This window comes from Macaca nemestrina, chromosome 12 (assembly GCF_043159975.1).
Source record: "Macaca nemestrina isolate mMacNem1 chromosome 12, mMacNem.hap1, whole genome shotgun sequence".
Lineage (NCBI taxonomy): Eukaryota > Metazoa > Chordata > Mammalia > Primates > Cercopithecidae > Macaca > Macaca nemestrina.
This window is the reverse complement of record NC_092136.1, coordinates 69,472,430-69,495,810: the sequence shown is the minus strand read 5'-3', so window position 1 is coordinate 69,495,810 and position 23,381 is coordinate 69,472,430. Positions and strand designations below refer to the sequence as shown.

General features: G+C 36.1%; 2 protein-coding genes across 2 annotated transcripts; both read right to left on the bottom strand.

Moving 5' to 3' along the window:
- Positions 1 to 11,484: 11,484 nt before the first annotated feature.
- On the bottom strand, positions 11,485 to 12,366 carry LOC139357339 (olfactory receptor 52D1-like). Its single transcript, XM_071073954.1, has one exon. It carries the CDS (start codon positions 12,364 to 12,366, stop codon positions 11,485 to 11,487), a length of 882 nt encoding a protein of 293 aa, XP_070930055.1.
- Positions 12,367 to 18,297: 5,931 nt separating this feature from the next.
- Positions 18,298 to 19,242, bottom strand: LOC105468636 (olfactory receptor 52D1-like). The gene has a single exon (XM_011718831.3). The coding sequence runs from the start codon at positions 19,240 to 19,242 to the stop codon at positions 18,298 to 18,300; it is 945 nt and encodes a 314-aa protein (XP_011717133.2).
- Positions 19,243 to 23,381: the final 4,139 nt, after the last annotated feature.

Here is a 23,381-nt window from a genome sequence, read left to right as displayed (position 1 = left end):
GTTAGAGTGTCAATTTTAGATCTTTCCTGCTTTCTCTTGTGGGCATTTAGTGCTATAAATTTCCCTCTACACACTGCTTTAAATGTGTCCCAGAGATTCTGGTATGTTGTATCTTTGTTCTCATTGGTTTCAAAGAACATCTTTATTTCTGCCTTCATTTCGTTATGTACCCAGTAGTCATTCAGGAGCAGGTTGTTCAGTTTCCATGTAGTTGAGCGGTTTGGATTGAGTTTCTTAGTCCTGAGTTCTAGCTTGATTGCACTGTGGTCTGAGAGACAGTTTGTTATAATTTCTGTTCTTGTACATTTGCTGAGGAGTGCTTTACTTCCAATTACGTGGTCAATTTTGGAGTAAGTACGATGTGGTGCTGAGAAGAATGTATATTCTGTTGATTTGGGGTGGAGAGTTCTATAGATGTCTATTAGGTCTGCTTGCTGCAGAGATGAGTTCAATTCCTGCATATCCTTGTTAACTTTCTGTCTCGTTGATCTGTCTAATGTTGACAGTGGAGTGTTGAAGTCTACCATTATTATTATCGTATGGGAGTCTAAGTCTCTTTGTAAGTCTGTAAGAACTTGCTTTATGAATCTGGGTGCTCCTGTATTGGGTGCATATATATTTCGGATAGTTAGCTCTTCCTGTTGAATTGATCCTTTTACCATTATGTAATGGCCTTCTTTGTCTCTTTTGATCTTTGATGGTTTAAAGTCTGTTTTATCAGAGACTAGTATTGCCACCCCCGCTTTCTTTTGTTCTCCATTTGCTTGGTAAATCTTCCTCCATCCCTTTATTTTGAGCCTATGTATGTCTCTGCGTGTGAGATGGGTCTCCTGAATACAGCAGACTGATGGGTCTTGACTCTTTATCCAGTTTGCCAGTCTGTGTCTTTTAATTGGAGCATTTAGTCCATTTACATTTAAGGTTAAGATTGTTATGTGTGAACTTGATCCTGCCATTATGATATTAACTGGTTATTTTGCTCGTTAGTTGATGCAGTTTCTTCCTAGCCTCGATGGTCTTTACATTTTGGCATGTTTTTGCAATGGCTGGTACTGGTTGTTCCTTTCCATGTTGAGTGCTTCCTTCAGGGTCTCTTGTAAGGCAGGCCTAGTGGTGACAAAATCTCTAAGCATTTGCTTATCTGTAAAGGATTTCATTTCTCCTTCACTTATGAAACTTAGTTTGGCTGGATATGAAATTCTGGGTTGAAAATTCTTTTCTTTAAGAATGTTGAATATTGGCCCCCACTCTCTTCTGGTTTGGAGAGTTTCTGCCGAGAGATCTGCTGTTAGTCTGATGGGCTTCCCTTTGTGGGTAACCCGACCTTTCTCTCTGGCTGCCCTTAAGATTTTTTCCTTCATTTCAACTTTGGTGAATCTGGCAATTATGTGTCTTGGAGTTGCTCTTCTCGAGGAGTATCTTTGTGGCGTTCTCTGTATTTCCTGGATTTGAATGTTGGCCTGCCCTACTAGGTTGAGGAAGTTCTCCTGGATGATATCCTGAAGAGTGTTTTCCAACTTGGTTCTACTTTCCCCCTCACTTTCAGGCACCCCAATCAGACATAGATTTGGTCTTTTTACATAATCCCATACTTCTTGCAGGCTTTGTTCATTTCTTTTTCTTCTTTTTTCTTTTGGTTTCTCTTCTCGCTTCATTTCATTCATTTGATCCTCAATCGCTGACACTCTTTCTTCCAGTTGATCGAGTCGGTTACTGAAGCTTGTGTATTTGTCACGTATTTCTCGTGTCATGGTTTTCATCTCTTTCATTTCATTTATGACCTTCTCTGCATTAATTACTCTAGCCATCAATTCTTCCACTTTTTTTTCAAGATTTTTAGTTTCTTTGCGCTGGGTACATAATTCCTCCTTTAGCTCTGAGAAATTTGATGGACTGAAGCCTTCTTCTCTCATCTCGTCAAAGTCATTCTCCGTCAAGCTTTGATCCATTGCTGGCGATGAGCTGCGCTCCTTTGCCGGGGGAGATGCGCTCTTATTTTTTGAATTTCCAGCTTTTCTGCCCTGCTTTTTCCCCATCTTTGGGGTTTTATCTGCCTCTGGTCTTTGATGATGTTGATGTACTGATGGGGTTTTGGTGTAGGTGTCCTTCCTGTTTGATAGTTTTCCTTTTAACAGTCAGGACCCTCATCAGTAGGTCTGTTGGAGATTGCTTGAGGTCCACTCCAGACCCTGTTTGCCTGGGTATCAGCAGCAGAGGCTGCAGAAGATAGAATATTTCTGAACAGCGAGTGTACCTGTCTGATTCTTGCTTTGGAAGCTTCCTCTCAGGGGTGTACTCCACCCTGTGAGGTGTGGGGTGTCAGACTGCCCCTAGTGGGGGATGTCTCCCAGTTAGGCTACTCAGGGGTCAGGGACCCACTTGAGCAGGGAGTCTGTCCCTTCTCAGATCTCAACCTCCCTGTTGGGAGATCCACTGCTCTCTTCAAAGCTGTCAGACAGAGTCGTTTGCGTCTGCAGAGGTTTCTGTTGCGTTTGTTATTGTTTACTGTGCCCTGTCCCCAGAGGTGGAGTCTACAGAGACAGGCAGGTTTCCTTGAGCTGCTGTGAGCTCCACCCAGTTCGAGCTTCCCAGCAGCTTTGTTTACCTACTTAAGCCTCAGCAATGGCGGGCGCCCCTCCCCCAGCCTCACTGCTGCCTTGCCGGGAGATCACAGACTGCTGTGCTAGCAATGAGGGAGGCTCTGTGGGTTTGGGACCCTCCTGGCCAGGTGTGGGATATGATCTCCTGGTGTGCCTGTTTGCTTAAAGCGCAGTATTGGGGTGGGAGTTACCCGATTTTCCAGGTGTTGTGTGTCTCAGTTCCCCTGGCTAGGAAAATGGATTCCCTTCCCCCTTGCGCTTCCCAGGTGAGGCAATGCCTCGCCCTGCTTCAGCTCTCGCTGGTTGGGCTGCAGCAGCTTACCAGCACCAATCGTCCGGCACTCCCCAGTGAGATCAACCCAATACCTCAGTTGAAAATGCAGAAATCACCGGTCTTCTGTGTCGCTCGCGCTGGGAGTTGGAGACGACCTGTTCCTATTCGGCCATCTTGCTCTGCCCCCATAAATTTCTTACATAAATCAATTTGTCCAGTCTTATTTATTTACATGCTATCTTGATTCCATGATTTTGTGGTATGTTTTTGTGCCTGAAAATACATCAGTTTTGGGGTGAAGTGGAAAGGCACGCCTTGCTGCAGCACTGCTGAATTATGAATGTGCATTGTAAGACAGATCGGCAGATGATTTACAAGCACGTCTATGCTGAGTGTACATCATTCTCAGAGGCTTAGTCTTCTATATGAAAATAAATCACAAAAGTAAAAGATTATTTATGATAAATAAGACTAATGCAGAGGAAGAGTACAGAAGCCCTCCTAAGCAGCTGCCTGCCCAGTTTTGGCTGGAGGTGAGTTTGACTCTCTCTGGCCCTGCCACAGTGGGTGCCAACTGTGTTCCTGATTACCTTAAAAGAACTGCCTTTGAAATTTGACATGTATATCCAGATAGACGAGTATCATTTTGTGGGCCCTGACAGTAGGTGCTCCTCTCAATTTGGGAAGTTTTTAAAAGAATTTCCATCTGTAGGCCGAACAAGCCCCACTGAGAGAGGAAAGCACCCTGACTGTTGCAGTATAGACACCCTCGGGGGCGCTTGGCGGAGCTTGTTTGTAATTCTGTGTAGTGTCCGGGCAAGTGAGTGTTTTTTTCTGGGTACCAGAGAGCAGGATCAGCTCCTCTCAATTTGGGAAACGACTGAGGAAACTCCATTTGCAGGTTGATCAAGCTCAATCAGTGAAGAGAGGAAGCACCTCAACTATTTCAGTTTGGAAACTTGGGGCTGGTTTGTTGCTGCCGCAGTTGGGTTGTGTTCTGGAGATTGTTTGTGTGTGTTTGGTATAGTTATGGGAAATTAGAATTTGGTAAACTAACATTCTCTTGCAATACTGTTTGGCCTCACTATTTTTTGGAATTCTGGAGTTAGCTGTTGAATGGGACAGTGGGATGGAGTTTCACATATCCAGGCTTTTGTGCTGCTGTTCTAAGCAGGGTTAAGCCTGGTTAGTATGTGATATGCTTTTGTGATGCTGTTTGGTCCCAGTGTTCTTGGGAGTCTGGGGAGGTTTGGCCTTTAAAAATCACACTGCCATGAGAACTGCTTTACTCAAAATTTTGGTTTACAGCCTTCACTGGACTACCGACGGGGCAAACAATGTCCAGTCGTGTAAACTAGTCAGTTTATATTGCTATCTCATAGGTAGGGTTCTAAGGTAAAAGCTATTGTATCTTCATTTGTGTGTGTGTATACATGTCTAGATGTGTTTATTTGTATGTACATTTCTTATTACATGCTGTGCCTATCAAATTGGCTTACAAATAAAAGGGCACTCATAAATTAAGTCTAAGAAATTTCAAGTTCATATGACTTAGGTATATCTTTAATAAACAAGCTGGCTTTAAAATTTTAAAAATGAGGTTGGAGAAGGGCAAACATCTTGCAGAGGAATTGGTAGCTAGAAGAGTAAACACTACAATGCACAAAGCATTGTGAGTCACTGAGGAGAAAACAAGTCAAACTCTTAAACAGGAAATTTGGTAAAAGTATCTAAAAGTAACTCAAAAATGAGGAATTCTAAATGGACTACACAAAACAAAAATAATATTTCATGTTATTACTTTTCAAGAAATTGTAAATAAAAAAAGATGTTATATCTTATATGTAATGGAGAAAAACTCTAAAGAAGATAGTAGGTAACATTGGGATACACTTGTCTTTGATATTGTTTTTGGAAAACATTCTTATTTGACATTTTAAAAGAGCACTCTGCTTTGGTAGTACCTTTAAAAAATCAATATACATGAACTTTTGAAGAGAATGACCTTACAATTCAGAATTTGTCCACATAAATAGAAGCAAAAAATAATGCAATATAGTGGTTAATATAGTAACATTTAATGGTGTGAACTAAAATAGAAATCAAATCCCTGAAAAAATTTATTCTAGACACAAACATACAACCTTCACAAAAGTTAACTTCAAATTGCATCACAGACCTGAGTATAAAATGCAAAACTACAAAATGCTTAAAATATAATGTAGGACAAAATTTAGATGACTTTGATTTGGTGGATTACTTTAAATACAACATCAAAAGCATGATCCATGAAATAAATAATTGATATATCAGATTTTATTAAAAATAAACCTTTTATTCTCAAAAGACATTGTCAAGAGAATAAGATGACTACCCAAAAACTGGTAGAAAATATTTGCAAAAGATACATCTAATAAAGGACTGTTACCCAACATATACAAATAACTCTTAAAACTCAACAATAAGAAAATGAACAACCAGCTGGGTGTGGTGGCTGACACCTGTAATCCCAGCACTTTGGGAGGCTGAGGCAGTAGGATCCTTTGACCCCAGGAATTTGAGACCAGCCTGGGCAACATGGTGAAACCCTGTCTCTACTGAAATTACAAAAACAGCCAAGCATGGTGGCACACACTTGTAATCCTAACTACTCAGGAGGTTGAGGCAGAAGAATCACTTGAACCCAAAAGGCAAAGGTTATAGTAAGCCAAGACTGCACCACTGAACTCCAACTTGGGTGCCCAGAGTGAAACAAACAAAAAAGAAAAGAAAAGAAAAGAAAAATCTAATTTAAAAATGGGCAAAACATCAGAGCAAGCAGCTTACCGGAGAAAATAGGCAGATGTCAAATTATCATAACAAAAGATGTTCAACACTATAACTGACTAGGGGATTACAAATTAAAATTACAAGATACTAGGACTTATCTTTTAGAACGGCAAAACTCCAAAACATTGACCACTCCAAATGCTAGTGAGCACGTGGAGCACAGGAACTCTCATTCCTTGCTGGTGAGAATGCAAATTAGTACTGCCACTCTGGAAAAGTTTGTCAGTATCTTACAAAACTCAATGTTCTTGTATTATGCAATCCAGCAATTGAACTTGCTGTGCTCCACTGAATTAAACACTTATGCCTATACAATATCTTGCATACAAATGTTTACAGCAACTTTATTCATAATTTGCAAACTTAGAAGCAACCAAATATCTTTCCATAGGTGAATGATAAACTTTGGTTCATCCATACAATAGAATATTATTGATCACTAAAAAAAAGAAGTTACCAAACTATGAAAAGATGTGGAGGAAACTTAAATGCATCTTGCTAAATGATAGAAACAATGACACCAAGTATATGACATTCTGAAATAGGCAAAACTATAGAGACAATAAAAAGTGGTTTCCAAAGGCTATAGAGGAAGTACGTATAAACAGAAAGAAGGAGCACCGAAAATGTTTAGGTCAATGAAAATATATTATATGATAGTATAACGGTGGACACATACCATTGTACATTTGTCAAAATCCATAGAATGCACAACATCAAGACTGAACCATCATATAAACTACAGACTTTGATGGTAACCATGTGCCAATGTAGGAACATTGATTGTAACAAATATACCACCCTGATGTGGGATGTTGGTAGTGGGAGGACTGTTTATGTGAGGTCAGGGAGTACGGGACATTTCTTTACTTTCTGTTCAGTTTTGCTGTCAATCTAAAACTATAGTAAAAATTTGTTAAAATTTTAAAAAAACACAATAAATATTTTAAAATAAATTCAATTCTTAGAAGTACAGAATGAGTGAAATAAGTTCCAGTACACCCGTACCATGGAATATTTTGTGGCAATCAAAAAGGATTATATACTGATACAAAAGTTATCCATAAGTTATTCATAGTTATAAAGTTTGAGTAAGTGCAGAATATGTAATCCTTTTTAAAATATATGCTTAATTTAAGCAAATTGTAAAACCTCCTATACTCTCTTTTTCTAATATTTTCTTTCAAGTACAAAGTAATAGAATGGTGAAAGGTATGAAAGGATAGACAAGCTGGTCATAGAGGCTAACTTGAGAGAGGCATTTAAGAATATATAAGGAATGGAGGATACTAAAAACTATTTAAATGCCTAATGTAATTTAAAAAACAATATAGACTGTTCACATTTATTGAGTTATGTAATTCATATATAAAATAATTCATAGTTTCATGAAAGTAAGACTCACAAAATGCTTATTGCATTTATTTTCTGTCAGTACAGTGGTGTAACTGCCCAATGGGTTCATTTTGCCTGCTGCTCAGATAGAGCTGATTTATCAAGACAAAAGAACCGAAATAGACAAAGGTTAATTCATGCAGAGCCAGCTAGAGTATGGATAATTTGGTGGGTAAAGGCCCAGGTAGTGGGAGTGCCTGTTGGTTGGGACAGAAATTAAATCATTGGGAGTCAACACTGTCTTCTGATGCTGAGTTGATCCCTGGGTGGAGCCCAGAAGACCAGATGACCCAGTTTGTCAATCTGAATGGTGCCAGCCGATTCGACTGTATGGTTTGAAAAATATCTCAATCACCAATCTTAGGTTTTACAATAGTGATGTTATCTCTAGGAGTAATTAAGGAGGTTTAGAATCTTGTGTACTCTCGCTGCATGAATCCTAAACCAAAATTTCTAATTTTGTGACAAATTTGTTAGTTCTACAAAGGCAAACTGTTCCCAGGGCAAGAAGGGGATATGTTCCAGGAAAGGGCTGTTATCATCTTTGTTTCCAAGTTAAACTATAAACTAAATTTCCTCTAAAGTTAGCTTGGCCTACACCCAGAAATGAACAAGGACAGCTTGGAGATTAGAAGCAAGGAGTTGGTTAGGCCAGATCTCTTTCCCTGTCATATTTTGCAAAGACAGTTTTAGTAGATTTACAAGTTATTTTTTTTTCCTTCTTCATTTGACCTTTTCAGTGTTCAAATTTTTAAAACAAATATTTCTATGGCACAATCACAATAAAATAGTCATTGTGGAGGGATTAAGATGATCCATATCATATTAAGCAACATAACATGTTCTGCATTGTTTATTAAAATTATGTTAATAGTTACAGCGAAGAAGAACACTCTTATTTAGCAGAAAAGCTGTGCTTAGATTTTCAGGTGACAATTATACTTTTCTTTTTCTGTTCTTTCTCCTTTTTAAGTTTTTTTCTAATTAAAATGTTTCAAATATATATCATTCTCAAGGCAAAACATCTAAATTCCTGCTATGGCACATAGTGAATTATATAAAACTCCAACAGTTGTACCACAATCTTCATTTTCTTTAAAATAAACAAAAATAAAGTCTATATAATAAGCTAAACCTCAATCTTGGTCCCAGTTTCTTTCAAATGGAAGAATATCTAAGATTTTCAGATACACACTTTGTCCTTAATTACTTTTCTATTTTTAGTTACTAGAATAGTAACTGTTTACAAGCAAGAGAAAAAAATGTTGCCTCTCTATAAACTTGTATTGACATTTGCATATCAGTCACTCCCGGCCAACATGTCTGTGTCTACCAAGAAATAACGGAATGAGTGAACATCTGTTTTTTTTTTTAAATTTTATATTGAATATTTTTATTAATTTGAATAAAAATATAAATTATTTGAAATGGATGGCCGGGCGCGGTGGCTCAAGCCTGTAATCCCAGCACTTTGGGAGGCCGAGACAGGCGGATCACGAGGTCAGGAGATCGAGACCATCCTGGCTAACACAGTGAAAGCCCGTCTCTACTAAAAATACAAAAAAAACTAGCCGGGCGTGGTGGCGGGTGCCTGTAGTCCCAGCTACTCGGGAGGCTGAGGCCGGAGAATGGCGTAAACCCGGGAGGCGGAGCTTGCAGTGAGCTGAGATCCGGCCACTGCACTCCAGCCTGGGCGGCAGAGCGAGACTCCGTCTCAAAAAAAAAAAAAAAAAAAAAAAAATTATTTGAAATGGTTACCTGCGCTAGTTTTCCCTTATTGTAGCAAATACAGTGGAAACAATACAAAACAATTCAATGAAAGTCTTAGACTCCCTATAGCTTTCCCATCCTCCTGTCTCCTTTCTGCCAATCATTTACACTACTTTTTCCAAATTTGTCTTTTAGCATTTGTGCTGACAGTTTGCTCCATGTCCAGTTTTATGCACTTTTCTAAATTTTATAATTAAGTTGCATATAAATTTCTAATTTAACCTTTTGGAGCACAAAGCAGACCATTTCGATGAGTATTTATTGAAGGAATAGACACTTGTCAGATATTCAGTGAATGAGAGATTAACCAAATGCTGACAGTGAAGAGAACATGACCACAAAACTTCAATTTTATGGGTGCATAAAGTTGAACTCCTAACCCTCAGCACATGCAAAAGAAAAACATGAATATCATCTAAATTTATAAGTGCACATTAGCCTATACATTTCAGATTTTTAAATTACATGGTAAGATAAGGGTATACGGGGCTCTCCCCAACTTGCAGGTGGGAACCACAGGCAGAATACAACAGTGATTTGACTGAGCTTTTTCCACTGAATTTCATTGCCTCTTAAAAATGGCTAAAACATCCACGGAACAACTTTATGCTGATTCACTCAAAAACTTGAGGGCACGATTCTCATTGTGATTTCTCATTTCTGTTTTGTGATCAAGTATTTTTGTGTCTGTAAGTAAAGTAGAAGTGTAAAATCGATTAAGAATGAGACTTGCAGTCGTCTCCATCCTTCTTAATCGAACATCTGTTTTATAAAAGGAATTACTATGTGGTCGATGTGTTTTGAACCCAAATGTAGGTGCTGGGCAAACACAAATGAAGAAATCACCTTGTAATGAAAAAAGCACTACCTCTCACAAAATACTGTATGTCTTCCATTTGCGAGGACCAACTCTATCCCACATATTAACTATGTGTTTGTTATTTTTGTTTTTTAGAGTTAATATGAACTCCATGTTTACCTGGAAAGTTTCTGTCTTCTTAGGTAATGTTGATTTATTTGAATATAAACAAAGCCATAGTTCCATGATTATTACCTGCCTTGCTGAATAGGCTGGTTAATTAAAAAACAAACAAGCAAACAAACATACAGGCTCAAACATTTATAAAGTATAGATGTTTAGCATCCTCTCTTCAATATTTTTGGTTTTTACATCATAGGTGGTAGGGTACAACATAAGAAGGATAACAAAGTAATGTTGTCTATAATGATGTGGATATGTGGAACAATTTTATAACCAAATCTGTAAGTGATAAAGGAGAAAAGGTCAAATATGTATTACAGTAAGATGATTCAAGCATAAGAGCCCCATGTGCTCAAGGTATTGAGTCTAGCTTTCTGTCGTGGGAGCTATAACATAGAATAAAGAGTGAAAACACAAAAGTTGATTATCGATACAAAGACTGAAACTCACTAACAAAGCAGATTAGTTAGTAGGAGAAAAAGCATACAAATTTATTTAACATATAAAGGAGCCTTCAGAATGAACATCCAAGCCTCCCAATGAGGTACAGAAGCTTAAACACCCCCTTGAGGCTGCACCAAGAATGAGCATGCAGATATGGCGCAAAACAGGTTACCTTAGTAACTTATTTTAATAGCAAGACAGGTTACAGGACAGGGGGAGGAGGAGGCTTATCTAGCACAGGTTGTTATGTAGATGAAACCTCACAGGTAGAAGCCCCCAGGGAGATGAGAAGACAAATGTTTCTTTCCAGAACTTTAAAGGTATCAGACTCTCCGTTAACCAAAAAGGGAAGGGCCAGGCGCATTAATGCAGATTCTCCATAGATCTACAGATACAAACGTTCCCCACAAAAGACAGCTTTGCAGGGCCACTTTAGAATATGTTAAATAAATATATTTTGGACTAAAATATTTTTATTTCCTTCATAGCTGTTATGTTGGTTTTCAAAAATGTGTATATGATTCAGGAAAATAGAGTAGACATTAAAACATTTAGCTATGAAACAGGGAAATTAGATTCAATTATGTTCAGAATTATTAAGGTGCATCATCTCACTTAAGACACAAATTCACAATCATGAATTTCCAGTTATTCTTATACCATAGATAAACCTGAACCAAAACCTTACACCTTATCTAACATAAAAGTTTTAGAAGAAATTTTTGGAGAAAATCTTCATTACCCAAATTTATGCAATACATTTCTTAGATATAACACAAAAATTATTCATAAAAGAAAATAAGATGAATTGGACATTATCAAACTCAAAATTATTTAAATATAAATTTAGTTATATCTTAACAAGCTGTAAAATCTACACAGAAAATCAGGTTTAGAAACATAAATAAAGATTTAGAATTCTGGTCTAAAATATTTCAACCTTCTGTGCATCTTCCATACTCATTACTGCTCACTGAAGTCAATATGCTTAACATGATTTAACAGTCTATATGAAGCAGAACTTTCACTGAAAAGTTAAAGTTTAAGGGAATGCTGATTTATTTTAAATGTTTTCTGTAAACCCTTATCTTTGTTGATGACCCAGGAGAATCAAATATCCTTGCAAAATCAAAAACCTTTTATTGTTAAGAACTTAAAGAACCTCTCCCTGATCGTTTTAGTTTTAACACCTAAATAATGGGATTCATCATGGGTGGAATAGGAAGGTATATATTGGCTACAAAAATGTGGATATGTGGAGCAATGTGGTGGCCAAACCTATGGGTAAGAAAAGAGAAAAAGGCTGGTGTGTAAAACACCAAGATGACCCACACATGGGAGACACAGGTACTTAAGGTCTTGTGGTGGGCAGCTTTGGATGGGAGGTTGAAGACAGTTAGAAGAATAAGAGTATAAGAACAGATGATCAATACGAAGTCCAGTCCTCCTGTCAGGAATGCTATGACTAGGCTGTAAGCTCTACGAATCTTGGTTTCAGTACAAACTAGCTTTATCAGGGCCATAAACTCATAGTCGGTATGTGAGATGACATTCGTTCTGCAGTAGGAAAGCCACCTCAGGAAGAAGGGATGTGGACTGAGTAGTACAGCTCCTTTGAAGACAATAACCAGACCTAAGTTTCCAATCATTGTAGGTGTTAAGATAGTAGAATGTCTCATTGGGTGACAAATGACCACGTACCGGTCAAAAGCCATGGCCAAGATAAATCCAGATTCCATGGTAGACAGAGAATGGATAAGATACATTTGAGTGAGGCAAGCTTCAAAGTAGATCTCTCTGTCATTGAACCAGAAGAGGCTCAGTATTTTAGGAAGAGTAGTAGAAGTAAGCATCAAATCAGCCACAGAGAGCATACATAGAAAGAGGTACATAGGTTCATGCAGTTTTGGGTCTGTCTTGACGATTAACAAAAGAGCAATATTTCCCATCAGTGACAATATGTAGACCAGGCAGAAAGGGACAGAGAACCATTTGTGGGCAGCTTCCAACCCTGGAATGCCAAGCAGTAGGAAGATGATAGGTAGAAGATCGCTCCTGTTGAAAGCTAGCATTATGTAAGCAATGGATAGTCCATGTTTCTGTCAAAATTAAAAATCACAAATATTATAGATACATGAATACCAACATTATTATTATTATTATGGACCGGGAAAGATGTGTACATTCAACAACATAGAATTGGCTATGGAATAATATTCTCAGTAGTACCACCTTTCAATGAATCACATGCATGTGAGTGTGCTTTTTTGGGTAAGAATAATTGACAGAAAAGTATTCTATGTGAGTATATATTACATATATATTTGTGATTTTTTTCAGAAAGTATTGTTCAGCTGGCTAGATACATTGTAGTAGTATTACAGAGATAGCAATTGATATATTGACAAATATAGAGATATAATTTTCTACCATCTGAGACAGTCAAAAAAGGAAAAGAACAACTACCTTGCCATTTGTATATTTAACCTTTCTTGTCTATTATCAGTGATAGTGCTTAGAGAAAGGAGGAACAGGAGATTTAGGAAATACTGAAAAGCAGCTAAGGTAATTAGTTGATATTTCAGAAGGAAGAGGTGTAAACAAAGCAGGTGCTATATTGGAAGGCAAATCATTGAGTTAATAAAGAAAATACCTTATTCTTCATAAAATCATACAAACTCAATAGTAAGAAATTATCATTTTACAAAGGATAATCCAATTTAGAAGATGTCTAAATCTTGGAACCATAGTATTCATGCTACTATATACTTGTGTTCTTTTATAAATGATCAATCAGATTGAGAATGTACACAATGTATTCCTCAAAATCACACAATGCATGTGACTTGATTTCTGTTTCCAAAGTGAACTTTTGTAAAAAAATCATTGGTTCACAGATACCAGTTTTCAGAATGATTGGCTTGGAAAATATAAACAATTACTTTGGAAAAGTTCTAACAATACCAAATTTTAAATTGGTAAATCATTATTTTTAGTTAATAATGTTGTATTACATATTGGTAATTGGCCAACAGAGTAGATTTCAAATACATTAAAAAAAATAAAATTGGCCAGGCATGGTGTTTCATGCCTGTAATCCCAGCATTTTGGGAGAGTGAGGCAAGTGAATAATCTGAAGTCAGGAGTTCAAGACCAACCTGGCCAACATGGTTAAACCCTGTCTCTACTAAAAACACAAAAATTAGCCAGAGATGCTGGTGCACATCTGTAATCCCCGCTACTTGGAGTCTGAGGCAGGAGAATCGCCTGAACCCAGGAGATGGAGGCTGTAGTGAGCCAAGATCATACCAGTCTCTCCATAAAATAAATTAAATTAAATCAACAATAGGAGATAATGGATATTAATTTGGTTGACTATAGTGATCATTTGTTGTGTATATGTTTATCAATATAAGTATATCAAAACATCATGTTGTACACTCTAAATGTATACAATAAAATAAATTGCTAATTTGCTTGAAATATCAATATATTAATATAAAGAACCTATGGAATTTGAGGAATCCTTTTTGTATGAGTAAAATAAGCATGCTAAGAAAAATAAAGTTTTGACCAAGGTATATCAGGACTAAATCCAATGGCGAGATAAATCTCAGCTTGAATATTGAGTTAGTCTTCTTCTATGTCACTTTCTGTAAAGTCAAAAAGTACCTTTCAGACAGCCACGAGGGCTGAGAATTCACTCCTTAGGATTTAGTTTGCAACTTCCATCCTAGGCTTCAACATTCCTTTTTCATGGAAGCACTGATTTCTCCCCCAAACTAGCCATCTCTTTACTGCCTATAACCTGTTTATCTTACCTCTGTAAGTAGATGGTCTCGCTTCACAGCCAGAGACTCAGCTGAATGATGGCTATAAGGACAATAGGTATCCTAACACTTCTTATCCTGGGGGACAAGAGGCCTGCAAGGAACATATTCTCTCTCTCTCTCTCTCTCTCTCTCTACACACACACACACACACACACACACACACATATACACACACACACACACATATATATATATCCTCTCATGAGAATGCTGTTTAGTTCTAAACATTTTAAACAGTTTCACCAATCTTTCCCAGTCTTTCCAGGCAAAATATGGTTTCTTAAAGGGATTCAATCTGGTTGTTCTTTACCACCTGAACTCTGATCATAGAAACCAATAAGAGATGGTCTCTAGACTCCAGGTCTCTTGAGATACTTGATTTCTTGTACTTCTTAGACTTAAGTACATGCAGATGTTGTAAACTAAATGCTTCTTTAGAACATATGTGATGAGACATGAAGGGACTAGAGGACATCATGGAGAGACTGGCCTGTTAATTAACGAGGGCGATCACATTAATATCCTCATATGTCTCCAGATATCCTGAAGTAACTTACCTAAACTGTATTTAGCTCCAAAAAACAAAGCTACAGGAAATTTCCTAGCTGGCTTCCTGTTCCCAAATCCCCCTGAACTTTACTTGCTTGATCAAGGACACGATATGCATTATCATGTATAGGTGCATCATTATTTTTATTTTGGGTAAGATGTTATGTAAATACTGTATTTGCTTTCCTACAGATATGTTCCTCAATTTTTTTCTTCTCTAATATTTCAGGAAGGATAGATTTTGGAGGCTATATTTTCCAGGATAACAGATCATCTATCTTCTGCAGAGTTTGTTCAATAGGGACACTGAAAAACAAATATTAGAGAAGATGAAAGAGATGTCAGGGTATTTTTCCTAATGTTTTATATTCTTCAACTGCATTTAGCCCATGGTTCCAAATCCTGCCAGAGGGGACTGCTATGTTTTCAGTTTCCACTGAGAGACTCACACCTCTGAATAATGTATGATTACACTACTGCTGCCTTTCTATTTCACTGGCCTAGAGTCACATTAGAATCATTTCTTTCTAATTTCTGGGAGTCTTCACGCTCAAATATTTGACTTTTCAGCAATTCTGTAATTTGTGTAAATAATTATTTGCAATAAGGATGCCAAACACTAAATATTCAAGTGCTTTTGGTTATCTCATTAGACTCTGACTAATATACTATAGAGTTAGAGGTTTCAGTAATTGGTTGAGGTTTCAGTAATCGGTTTATTTAAAACATTGAACATTGGCATAGCATTGCCCTCATAGTTATCTGATTTTAATGATTATGAAAGAAACAATTAAAAACCACCAATAACCTCAAGATAATAAAGGCCATATATGAAATACTCATGGCAAACACCATAGTCAATCACAAAATATTAAAAAGCGTATTCTTTAAGATCAAGAACAAGGCAAAAACACCTGCTTTCACCACTCATATTAAGCATAGTACTAGAAGTCCTAGCCAAAGCAATTACACAAGAAAAAGAAACAAAAGGCATCCAAGTTGGAAAAGAAGAACTAAAATTATATCTGTTCACAAATGACATTACCTTAGTAGTAGAAATTCACAAAGATTCTATGTACACATAGAAAGAAGAAAAACAAAATCAACAAGCAAAAGTCAGTTGCATTTCTGTGTGCTAATCATGAACAATCTGAAAAAGTAAAGTCAGAGAATAATGTCATTTACAAACATATCAAAAAAAAAATAAAAGAATAAATTGAAGCAAAGTAGTGAAATACTTGTAAACTGACTATAAAATATTGCTGAGGCTGGGTGTGGTGGCTCATGTCTGTAATCCTAGCATTTTGGGAGGCCAAGGCGGGTGGATCACCTGATGTCAGGACTTTGAGACCAGCCTGGCCAACATGACCAAACCCCATCTCTACTAAAAATAGTATTTATCCACACATACACACACACACACACACACACACACACACACACACACACACACACATTTTGTTTATCCATTCATTTGATGGACATTTGGGTTGTTTCTACCTTTTGGCTGTGTGTGTCTATATATAGACATAGACATAGTCTATATATATACACACACGTATATATGTGTGTGAGACTATATATAAATATATATATGCATGCATTTTAATATGATTGAAACTTAAAAAGAAGGAAATTCTAACACACGCTACAATGTAGATGAACCTTAAAGACTTTCTAAGTGAAATAAGCCAGTCATAAAAGGACACATGTTGTATGGTTCCACTTATATGAGGTACCTAGAATGGTCACATTTAAAGACAGTATGTGAAATGGTAGATGCCAGGGGATGATAGGAGGGAAGAATGAGGACTTAATGTTTAATGAATATAGAGTTTCAGTTGGGAAAGATCCAAAAATGTTCAGGAGATGCATGGTGGTTATGGTGGTGATGGTTGCACAACAATGTGAAAGTACTTAATGTCACTGAACTGTATACTTCAAATGGTTATAATGATAACTATTATATGTATTTTACTACAATTTTACACACTTAACAGTGAAATGTCCTTTAGGTACCTTTAGTCTTAATGCTAGAAACATGAGTGGTGATTATGTAGATATTTTTTTCTTTATTATTAGCATATAAATATATATTTAAAAAAGAAATATCAGGGAAGGCTTTCTTCAGTTGACACTGTGCTGCATTATAAAATATAACTAATGGTGGGAAGTGTATGACAATGATATATGGGCAGTAAAAAGTATTTGAGGAAGAAAGGAAAGTATATGCAACAGTACATAAGTATATACCAAACATAATATAGTCTGTTTTATTTACAATTTAGTCTGTAGAATTCTAATTTGACCCCATCTGTTTAGTTCACATGATGAAACAAGAAAGCTGGAAGCCCTAAATGATCAGAGAAATCTGAAATGGCTGTGCACTCAAACAAGATGAGTGATTTTGTTTCAGTGTTTCACAGGTATCAAAGGATTCTAAATAACTTAATTATGACATCTTTATGCAAATGTTTTCTAAGGAAAAGTTAAGAAAAAAATACTAAATAATGATGAAAGAATAAATGAGAGTGTTATGAAAATTAGTCTAAATCCATCTAATCCAATTTAAATTTATTGAACACACATTATAAATGAATGAATAATTGTGTCAACGAAAGAGATGAAAGTGGTCACTGCATTCTTATCACTCTTCTATTGCATTTCCATAGTATTATCTAATTTTCTACAAAGCTTTAATAATGTAAACAATTTATGGCATGAAATTAAGCAAAATATTCCACAGAAAAAGGAAAAATAATATTGAAGTATTGCCATATTTGCTAAAACAAAATGGAATCAAACATATTCATTATATAAACATCAAAAGATACACATTTTACACAGTTGCAAATATATTACATAAGATATAATGGGTATTTCCTAAAGTTCTTGAAGCAAGTCAAGAGTGGTGAACTTCGGAAATCATAATCATTGAAGGAAGAATAAAATAACCTTTTTTTTTTAATTGAGTGTTTTCTCTGTGCCATTTCAAGTTACACATCTCATGTAATTCTCACACAACCATATAAAGCAGGTTCTATGATCACTTATTTTGATATATTAGGAAACTGTGGCAAAAATGAAATAAATGGAAATAAAGCTAACCAGGGAAGAATACTGGACTAAGACCCAGGCAGTCTAACTCCAAAGCCTGGACCATTAACCAATAAACTATTAAACTACTCAGAAAAAGTATGGAATCTAAATTCTACAAAATATAATATGTGTTCAGTTTAGACATTTATCAGGAAGATATATGTTTAATTAAAGGAAACAAAACCTAAGCCTTCTAATCAAGGACTGTTGTTCATCAGTGAAACTATGAGACTGAAGACTGGGGAGGTGAGGTGGGAATGAGAATATTAAAAAAAATACAAAGAAGGATCCAACAGATACATAGGGGAAGGTTAATCTCTTCAGTATTTACTAAATAAAAAATCTGAAACAACTTGTTTAATTACAATTTTTGGAACTTACAGTAATCTGGTGAATAACAGAACTTTCAGATAATGAATACTATTCCTTTTATGAGAGTAACAACTGTTAGTTATTTTCCCTACATCATCTCTTGCATTTAGATTTATTCTTCAACCATCTCTCTTGGTGATCCAAATAAAATCAAGCAGCTTTGACCCTTAGCACCTTAAGAACATGCTCCCGTATTTTCTTGGTCCTTACTCCGTACACAATGGGATTGAGAAAAGGGGGAATCAAAAGGTACATATTTGCAATGAAAATATGAACATGTGCTGGCACGTTTTTCCCAAAACGATGAGTGAAAATTGAAAACCCAGCTGTGGAATAGAAAACAAGGATGACACAGACATGGGAGCCACACGTGCCCAAAGCCTTCAAGCTAGCTTCTCGAGATGGCAGGCGGAATACAGAGCGCAGGATGAAGACATAGGATACAGCAATGAGAATGACATCACATGAACCAATGATAGAAGCCATACTGAGGCTATAGCTTTTGGTAGCACTTATGTCCATACACGCCAGCTTCACCACAGCCATAAACTCACAGTAGGTGTGGGCAATGATTCGAGTTCTGCAGTAAGGCAGCTGTTTCAGCAGGATAGGATGTGGAGAAAAGAAAGCTACTCCCCGACACACGACAATGATACCCATTATATTTATGCGACTGTGTGTGAGAATGGTGGCGTGGCGCAGTGGGTCACAGATGGCCACATAGCGGTCAATGGCCATGGCGAGGAAGAAGCCAGATTCCATGGCAGTAAAGCTGTGGATGAAGAACATTTGGGCCAGGCAAGCATCAAAGGCAATGTCATGAACTCTGAGCCAGAACAGACAGAGCATGCGGGGCAGTGTGGATGTGGAGAGGACAAGGTCAGTAACTGAGAGCATGCAAAGAAACAGGAACATAGGCTGATGGAGGCTTCTCTCTGCCTTCACCACAGCCAGGATGGTCACATTCCCCACCAAGGCCACCATGTACATGGAGCAGAAGGGAATCCCAATCCAGGCATGAAGATGCTCTAGTCCTGGGATGCCCATCAGCAAGAAGGTGACAGGAGATGGACGAGAAGTGGTGAGAGAAGGCATATTTTTATTTTCCTTTGCTTTCTTTATGTGTTCTTCTGAAAATAAGGTTGCTATGATAATATGATCACAATCATATGCTGATAAATGGGGTGATTTTGTTCAGAAGAATCTTTAATTATCTGTTGTTGTAAGCTATCCAAATTCATAATCTGAAGTGTTTAAATTCACTAGGACCAGAATAATAAAATGATTACTTACAATGTACCAAATTGTTGTACATTTTATTGCTGTACAAATTGTTGTAATACTGAAAGATAACTCTTATAAAATGTCATATTATCACAGGAACCTATAAGTCACGTTGTCTATTCATTTCCACTAAAGGATTCCATCTATAGAGTCATACTTGTACTTCATCCCACGAATATTTCCTGAGCAGTTTTTCCATAAGAAACAATGTTCTAGAAACTGGGGATAAATACATGGATTTATCAAGGAGGTAACACTCTACAAGGAGAAGGAAGATACCATAAGATGATACATAGTGACTAGTGTGTATGGTTATTAGATCGGGTAGTGACAGTTGTCACACTTAAGTTGGAACTTTATGATGGAGCTTTAACTATTCAGAGTCTGGGATATTATGTATTCTGGTAACAAAAATATTAAGAAAAAGTGTTATGAAGAAGGAACAAACAGGAAGGACAAGGAGGCCAAGGCTTCTAAAACTTAGGAAGCAAGAAAGAAAATCATGGGAGAAAAGGATTATTTATCCCTTTTATCAGCATCTTCATATCTTCACGGTTTCCTCTGCCTATTGTAGAAAAATGTCAGTTACATTAACAGTTATATGAAAATGTAAAAAATTCTCTGCTTTATTTCCTTTTACCAGGACTTTCTGAAAAATACCTATTTTTGTATCAATTAACTGGTTGCCAAATTACAGATGTTATAGGTAACAATCCCATAGCTTGTCATGTTTTCCATCTATATTTTATTGTAAGCTCTCCATATCATTTATTTCATAGCATTTTCTTAGATTTTCCTCTATGTTCCCCTAATCTTAGTTACCAGAAAGCTCTAAATCTAACATATTTACTGTTTTACCAAAAACATTGAATCCGGTGTCAAATATGATACATGCTTAGTAAATATTGAAGACCTGTATTTAGTACCACCCATAAATTGGAGCTCATAGAGTGTACTTCAGATATCCAAATGTGAAAGATGCAAACTGTTACTCCTAAGGCATAAGAGATGCCCTTCAATGGTACGTGGGTTTGAATTTATAAGTCAATCTCTATGGGATGCTTTCATATCAGTTATAACCAGAGATTATTTTGAATGAAATCGGGTTTTTGAAATGCTGCTTCTTTGAGCTCTCCTTCAGTATTTCTCTCATGTAAGTGAATTTTCCATAAACACAAGAGATCAAGCAGAAGCCTTGTAAGATTTTAGTGAGTTATAAAGTACCTTTGCTTTAGGTAGAAGATTTCGTAATCCATAATTTAATTGACTTAGGGAATTGAGATAAATAGTCTCTGCCTTCCCCACATGAATATGATATTGCAGTTCTTAGTGTGAGTTCTAAAATAGGATTAATATAATCTACATATTTGCTCTTTAATTTGCCACCCTGAGTTAGTAGTTAATTTGACAAATAAAATATCATGTTTTTTTTAAATTTCTGATCACTTAATCATTTCTCTCATGCAACCTTTAAGTAGGGCATAGAATATATCATTTTGAACTAGATAGATAGATGATAGATAGATAGATAGATAGATAGATAGATTTCAAGAAAAGGTATTTCTTAACATTAACCACACTCACTACCTTCCCAACTTCCCATCCTCCTTTATTCTGACTTAGAACATTTCACTATGGAGGTGGATCCTTCTTGTGTACTTTAATGTGTTGATTTAGAAGCTCAAATTATAACACATGCAAAGTAATTTGTTTACTGGATTGGTAAATTGACCTAATGATATCAGAGTTATCAGTTACTTACTAAAGAGGCTTTCTTATATATCTTCTCATAGTTCCAGTAGATAGTCCAGTCTCCGTTGCAGAGAAACCCTGGGATAAAATGGTTAAGCACAAGTCAGGGAGTATGAGGGTTACAGTAGAGACAGACTGTAAGTCACCACAAATATTTCAGTTTTAGACAAACTCTATTATTTTTGGTCTTTCCCATCACCTGTCAAGGCAGCGACCTTGGGTAGTATTGCCATTAGCCTCAAGAAGAACCTGCTTTCACTATGTAGCAAACAAATTCTTGTAAGTATAATATGCACTCATATGAATTTCAACACCATTACCTCAAAATATACTATCCAGAATCAATAAATGATCCCAAATAGGAGAAAAAATGAGTTATGTGGAAATACTTGCAAGAGACCAAATCAAGTTTAGTGAGTCACATAAAGCCTTCTTGAATAAATGGTACTCAGACTGGGATGTGGAGAATATAAAACAATGGCATATTGGATTTAAACAAAAGTAAAAATAAGGATAGATGTATAATTACATGCAATTATATAGATATACTAGAGATCTATCTATGTATCTATACAAACACACATAATTAATAAGAACAAAAGCATAAAGTTTCATGAAAAAGCAATTATGAAATAACAAATTAAAATCTAATATAGTTGAGATTCAAAGCATACAAAGATATTTACGTGGGTAAGATTATATGGGCAAACAAGAGTCCTCACACATCAATGAGTAAACACTTAACTGATGATAAATTTTATAATGTAGTCTCTAGAGCAGTGACTGTCACTTACTAAGTGCTCAGTAAGTATACACTGGATATATAAATGCAATACAGACATTGCAAGAGTAGAGTTGGAAAGCACACACACTCACAGATATACACACTGGTTTACAAAACAATTTTTAGCCCAAGTACTCATGACATAATCCCTCTGATATTGTCTCCCTAAAAATGCCAACCTGTATTTGAGTCCAGTAGTCACAGACAGCCATGTTTTTGTTATTTCAATAGATCCGCAAAATAAGAAATATGCTCAAATTGAGAAAGAACCCTCATTTCTATTAAATCCTTTAAAAAAGATGTATATTTCCTAGAATCTAGCAGTTTCTTCATTTTATCCATGGAGAATAAAGAAATATGTATTCCCTCAGTCCAAAAATTAATATAGAAGTTATTTTTTGAGGGAGTATCATGTCTTTTAAATTTTTCTATAGATATTCAAGCTATTCTCTTTCTTTCCATTCCTCTCTCATTTCAAAAAAACCTTAACTAGTTCATATATAAACTTATTCAGAGTCAAGAAGCAACCTAAACACATAGTCTCCATATGTAGCAGCTTCAGCATGGTCATCTCAAGGGATAAGTGAGAATAACATTTGATACAACAGGTCCCTATGGAATCATTGGCAGAAGAGGGAATTTTTTTTTTTTTTTTGGTGGTGATAATGATTGAAAATAGACATAATTTCAGGAATAAATTATCTTTGCAGTCTCGCAGGTTTATGCCTGAAGATGTAGCCATAGCTCAGTAGTTTGAAATATTATGTCAACCACCTACCAGGACCAGTCCTGAATGAAAGTAAAATGACCCAGAACACATTTTTTCCCTTTAATTCACTAATCTAACTTCAATACCAATTTAAGCCAGAAACCATACACGTGAGAAACTCTCCCTTAAAAATAAAAGAGAAGTTAAGATATCCCCAGATAAACAAATCTGAGGTAATTTATTATCACTATACCTGGAGTATGGGAAATATAAAAGTGAGTATTTTATATAGAAATGAAAGAGGCTAGAGACTGATAGAAACCCATATAAAAATATAAAGTTTTTCAGTAAGGATAAAACACATGGACAAATAAAAAATTAGTATCATCATTATTTTTGTCCATTACTTTGTATTCTTTTACAGAAATAAAAAAAGCATACAAATAATTATGAATCCATATTAATGGATACACAATATATAAAATGTGATAACAAAAACATAGCAGAAAAAAAACATGGTATGTTTGTATAGGAGGTGAAGCACTAAAGGAGTAGAGCTTTAGTAAGTGAGTTGAAGTTAGATTGGTATCAGTTTAAAACATATTGTTACAATTGCATTTCCCGTTTAGGAAAAAAATATGCAGCTTGCTGCCAGCACAGTATTCTCAGGAAAAATGGGAAATTGGTTAAGATGTTATATGTTGG

Bases quoted from the DNA above. Each gene is read 5' to 3' on its own strand.
- LOC139357339 (XM_071073954.1), bottom strand. From the start codon at position 12,366: ATGCTAGCTTTCAACAGGAGCGATCTTCTACCTATCATCTTCCTACTG.
- LOC105468636 (XM_011718831.3), bottom strand. From the start codon at position 19,242: ATGCCTTCTCTCACCACTTCTCGTCCATCTCCTGTCACCTTCTTGCTG.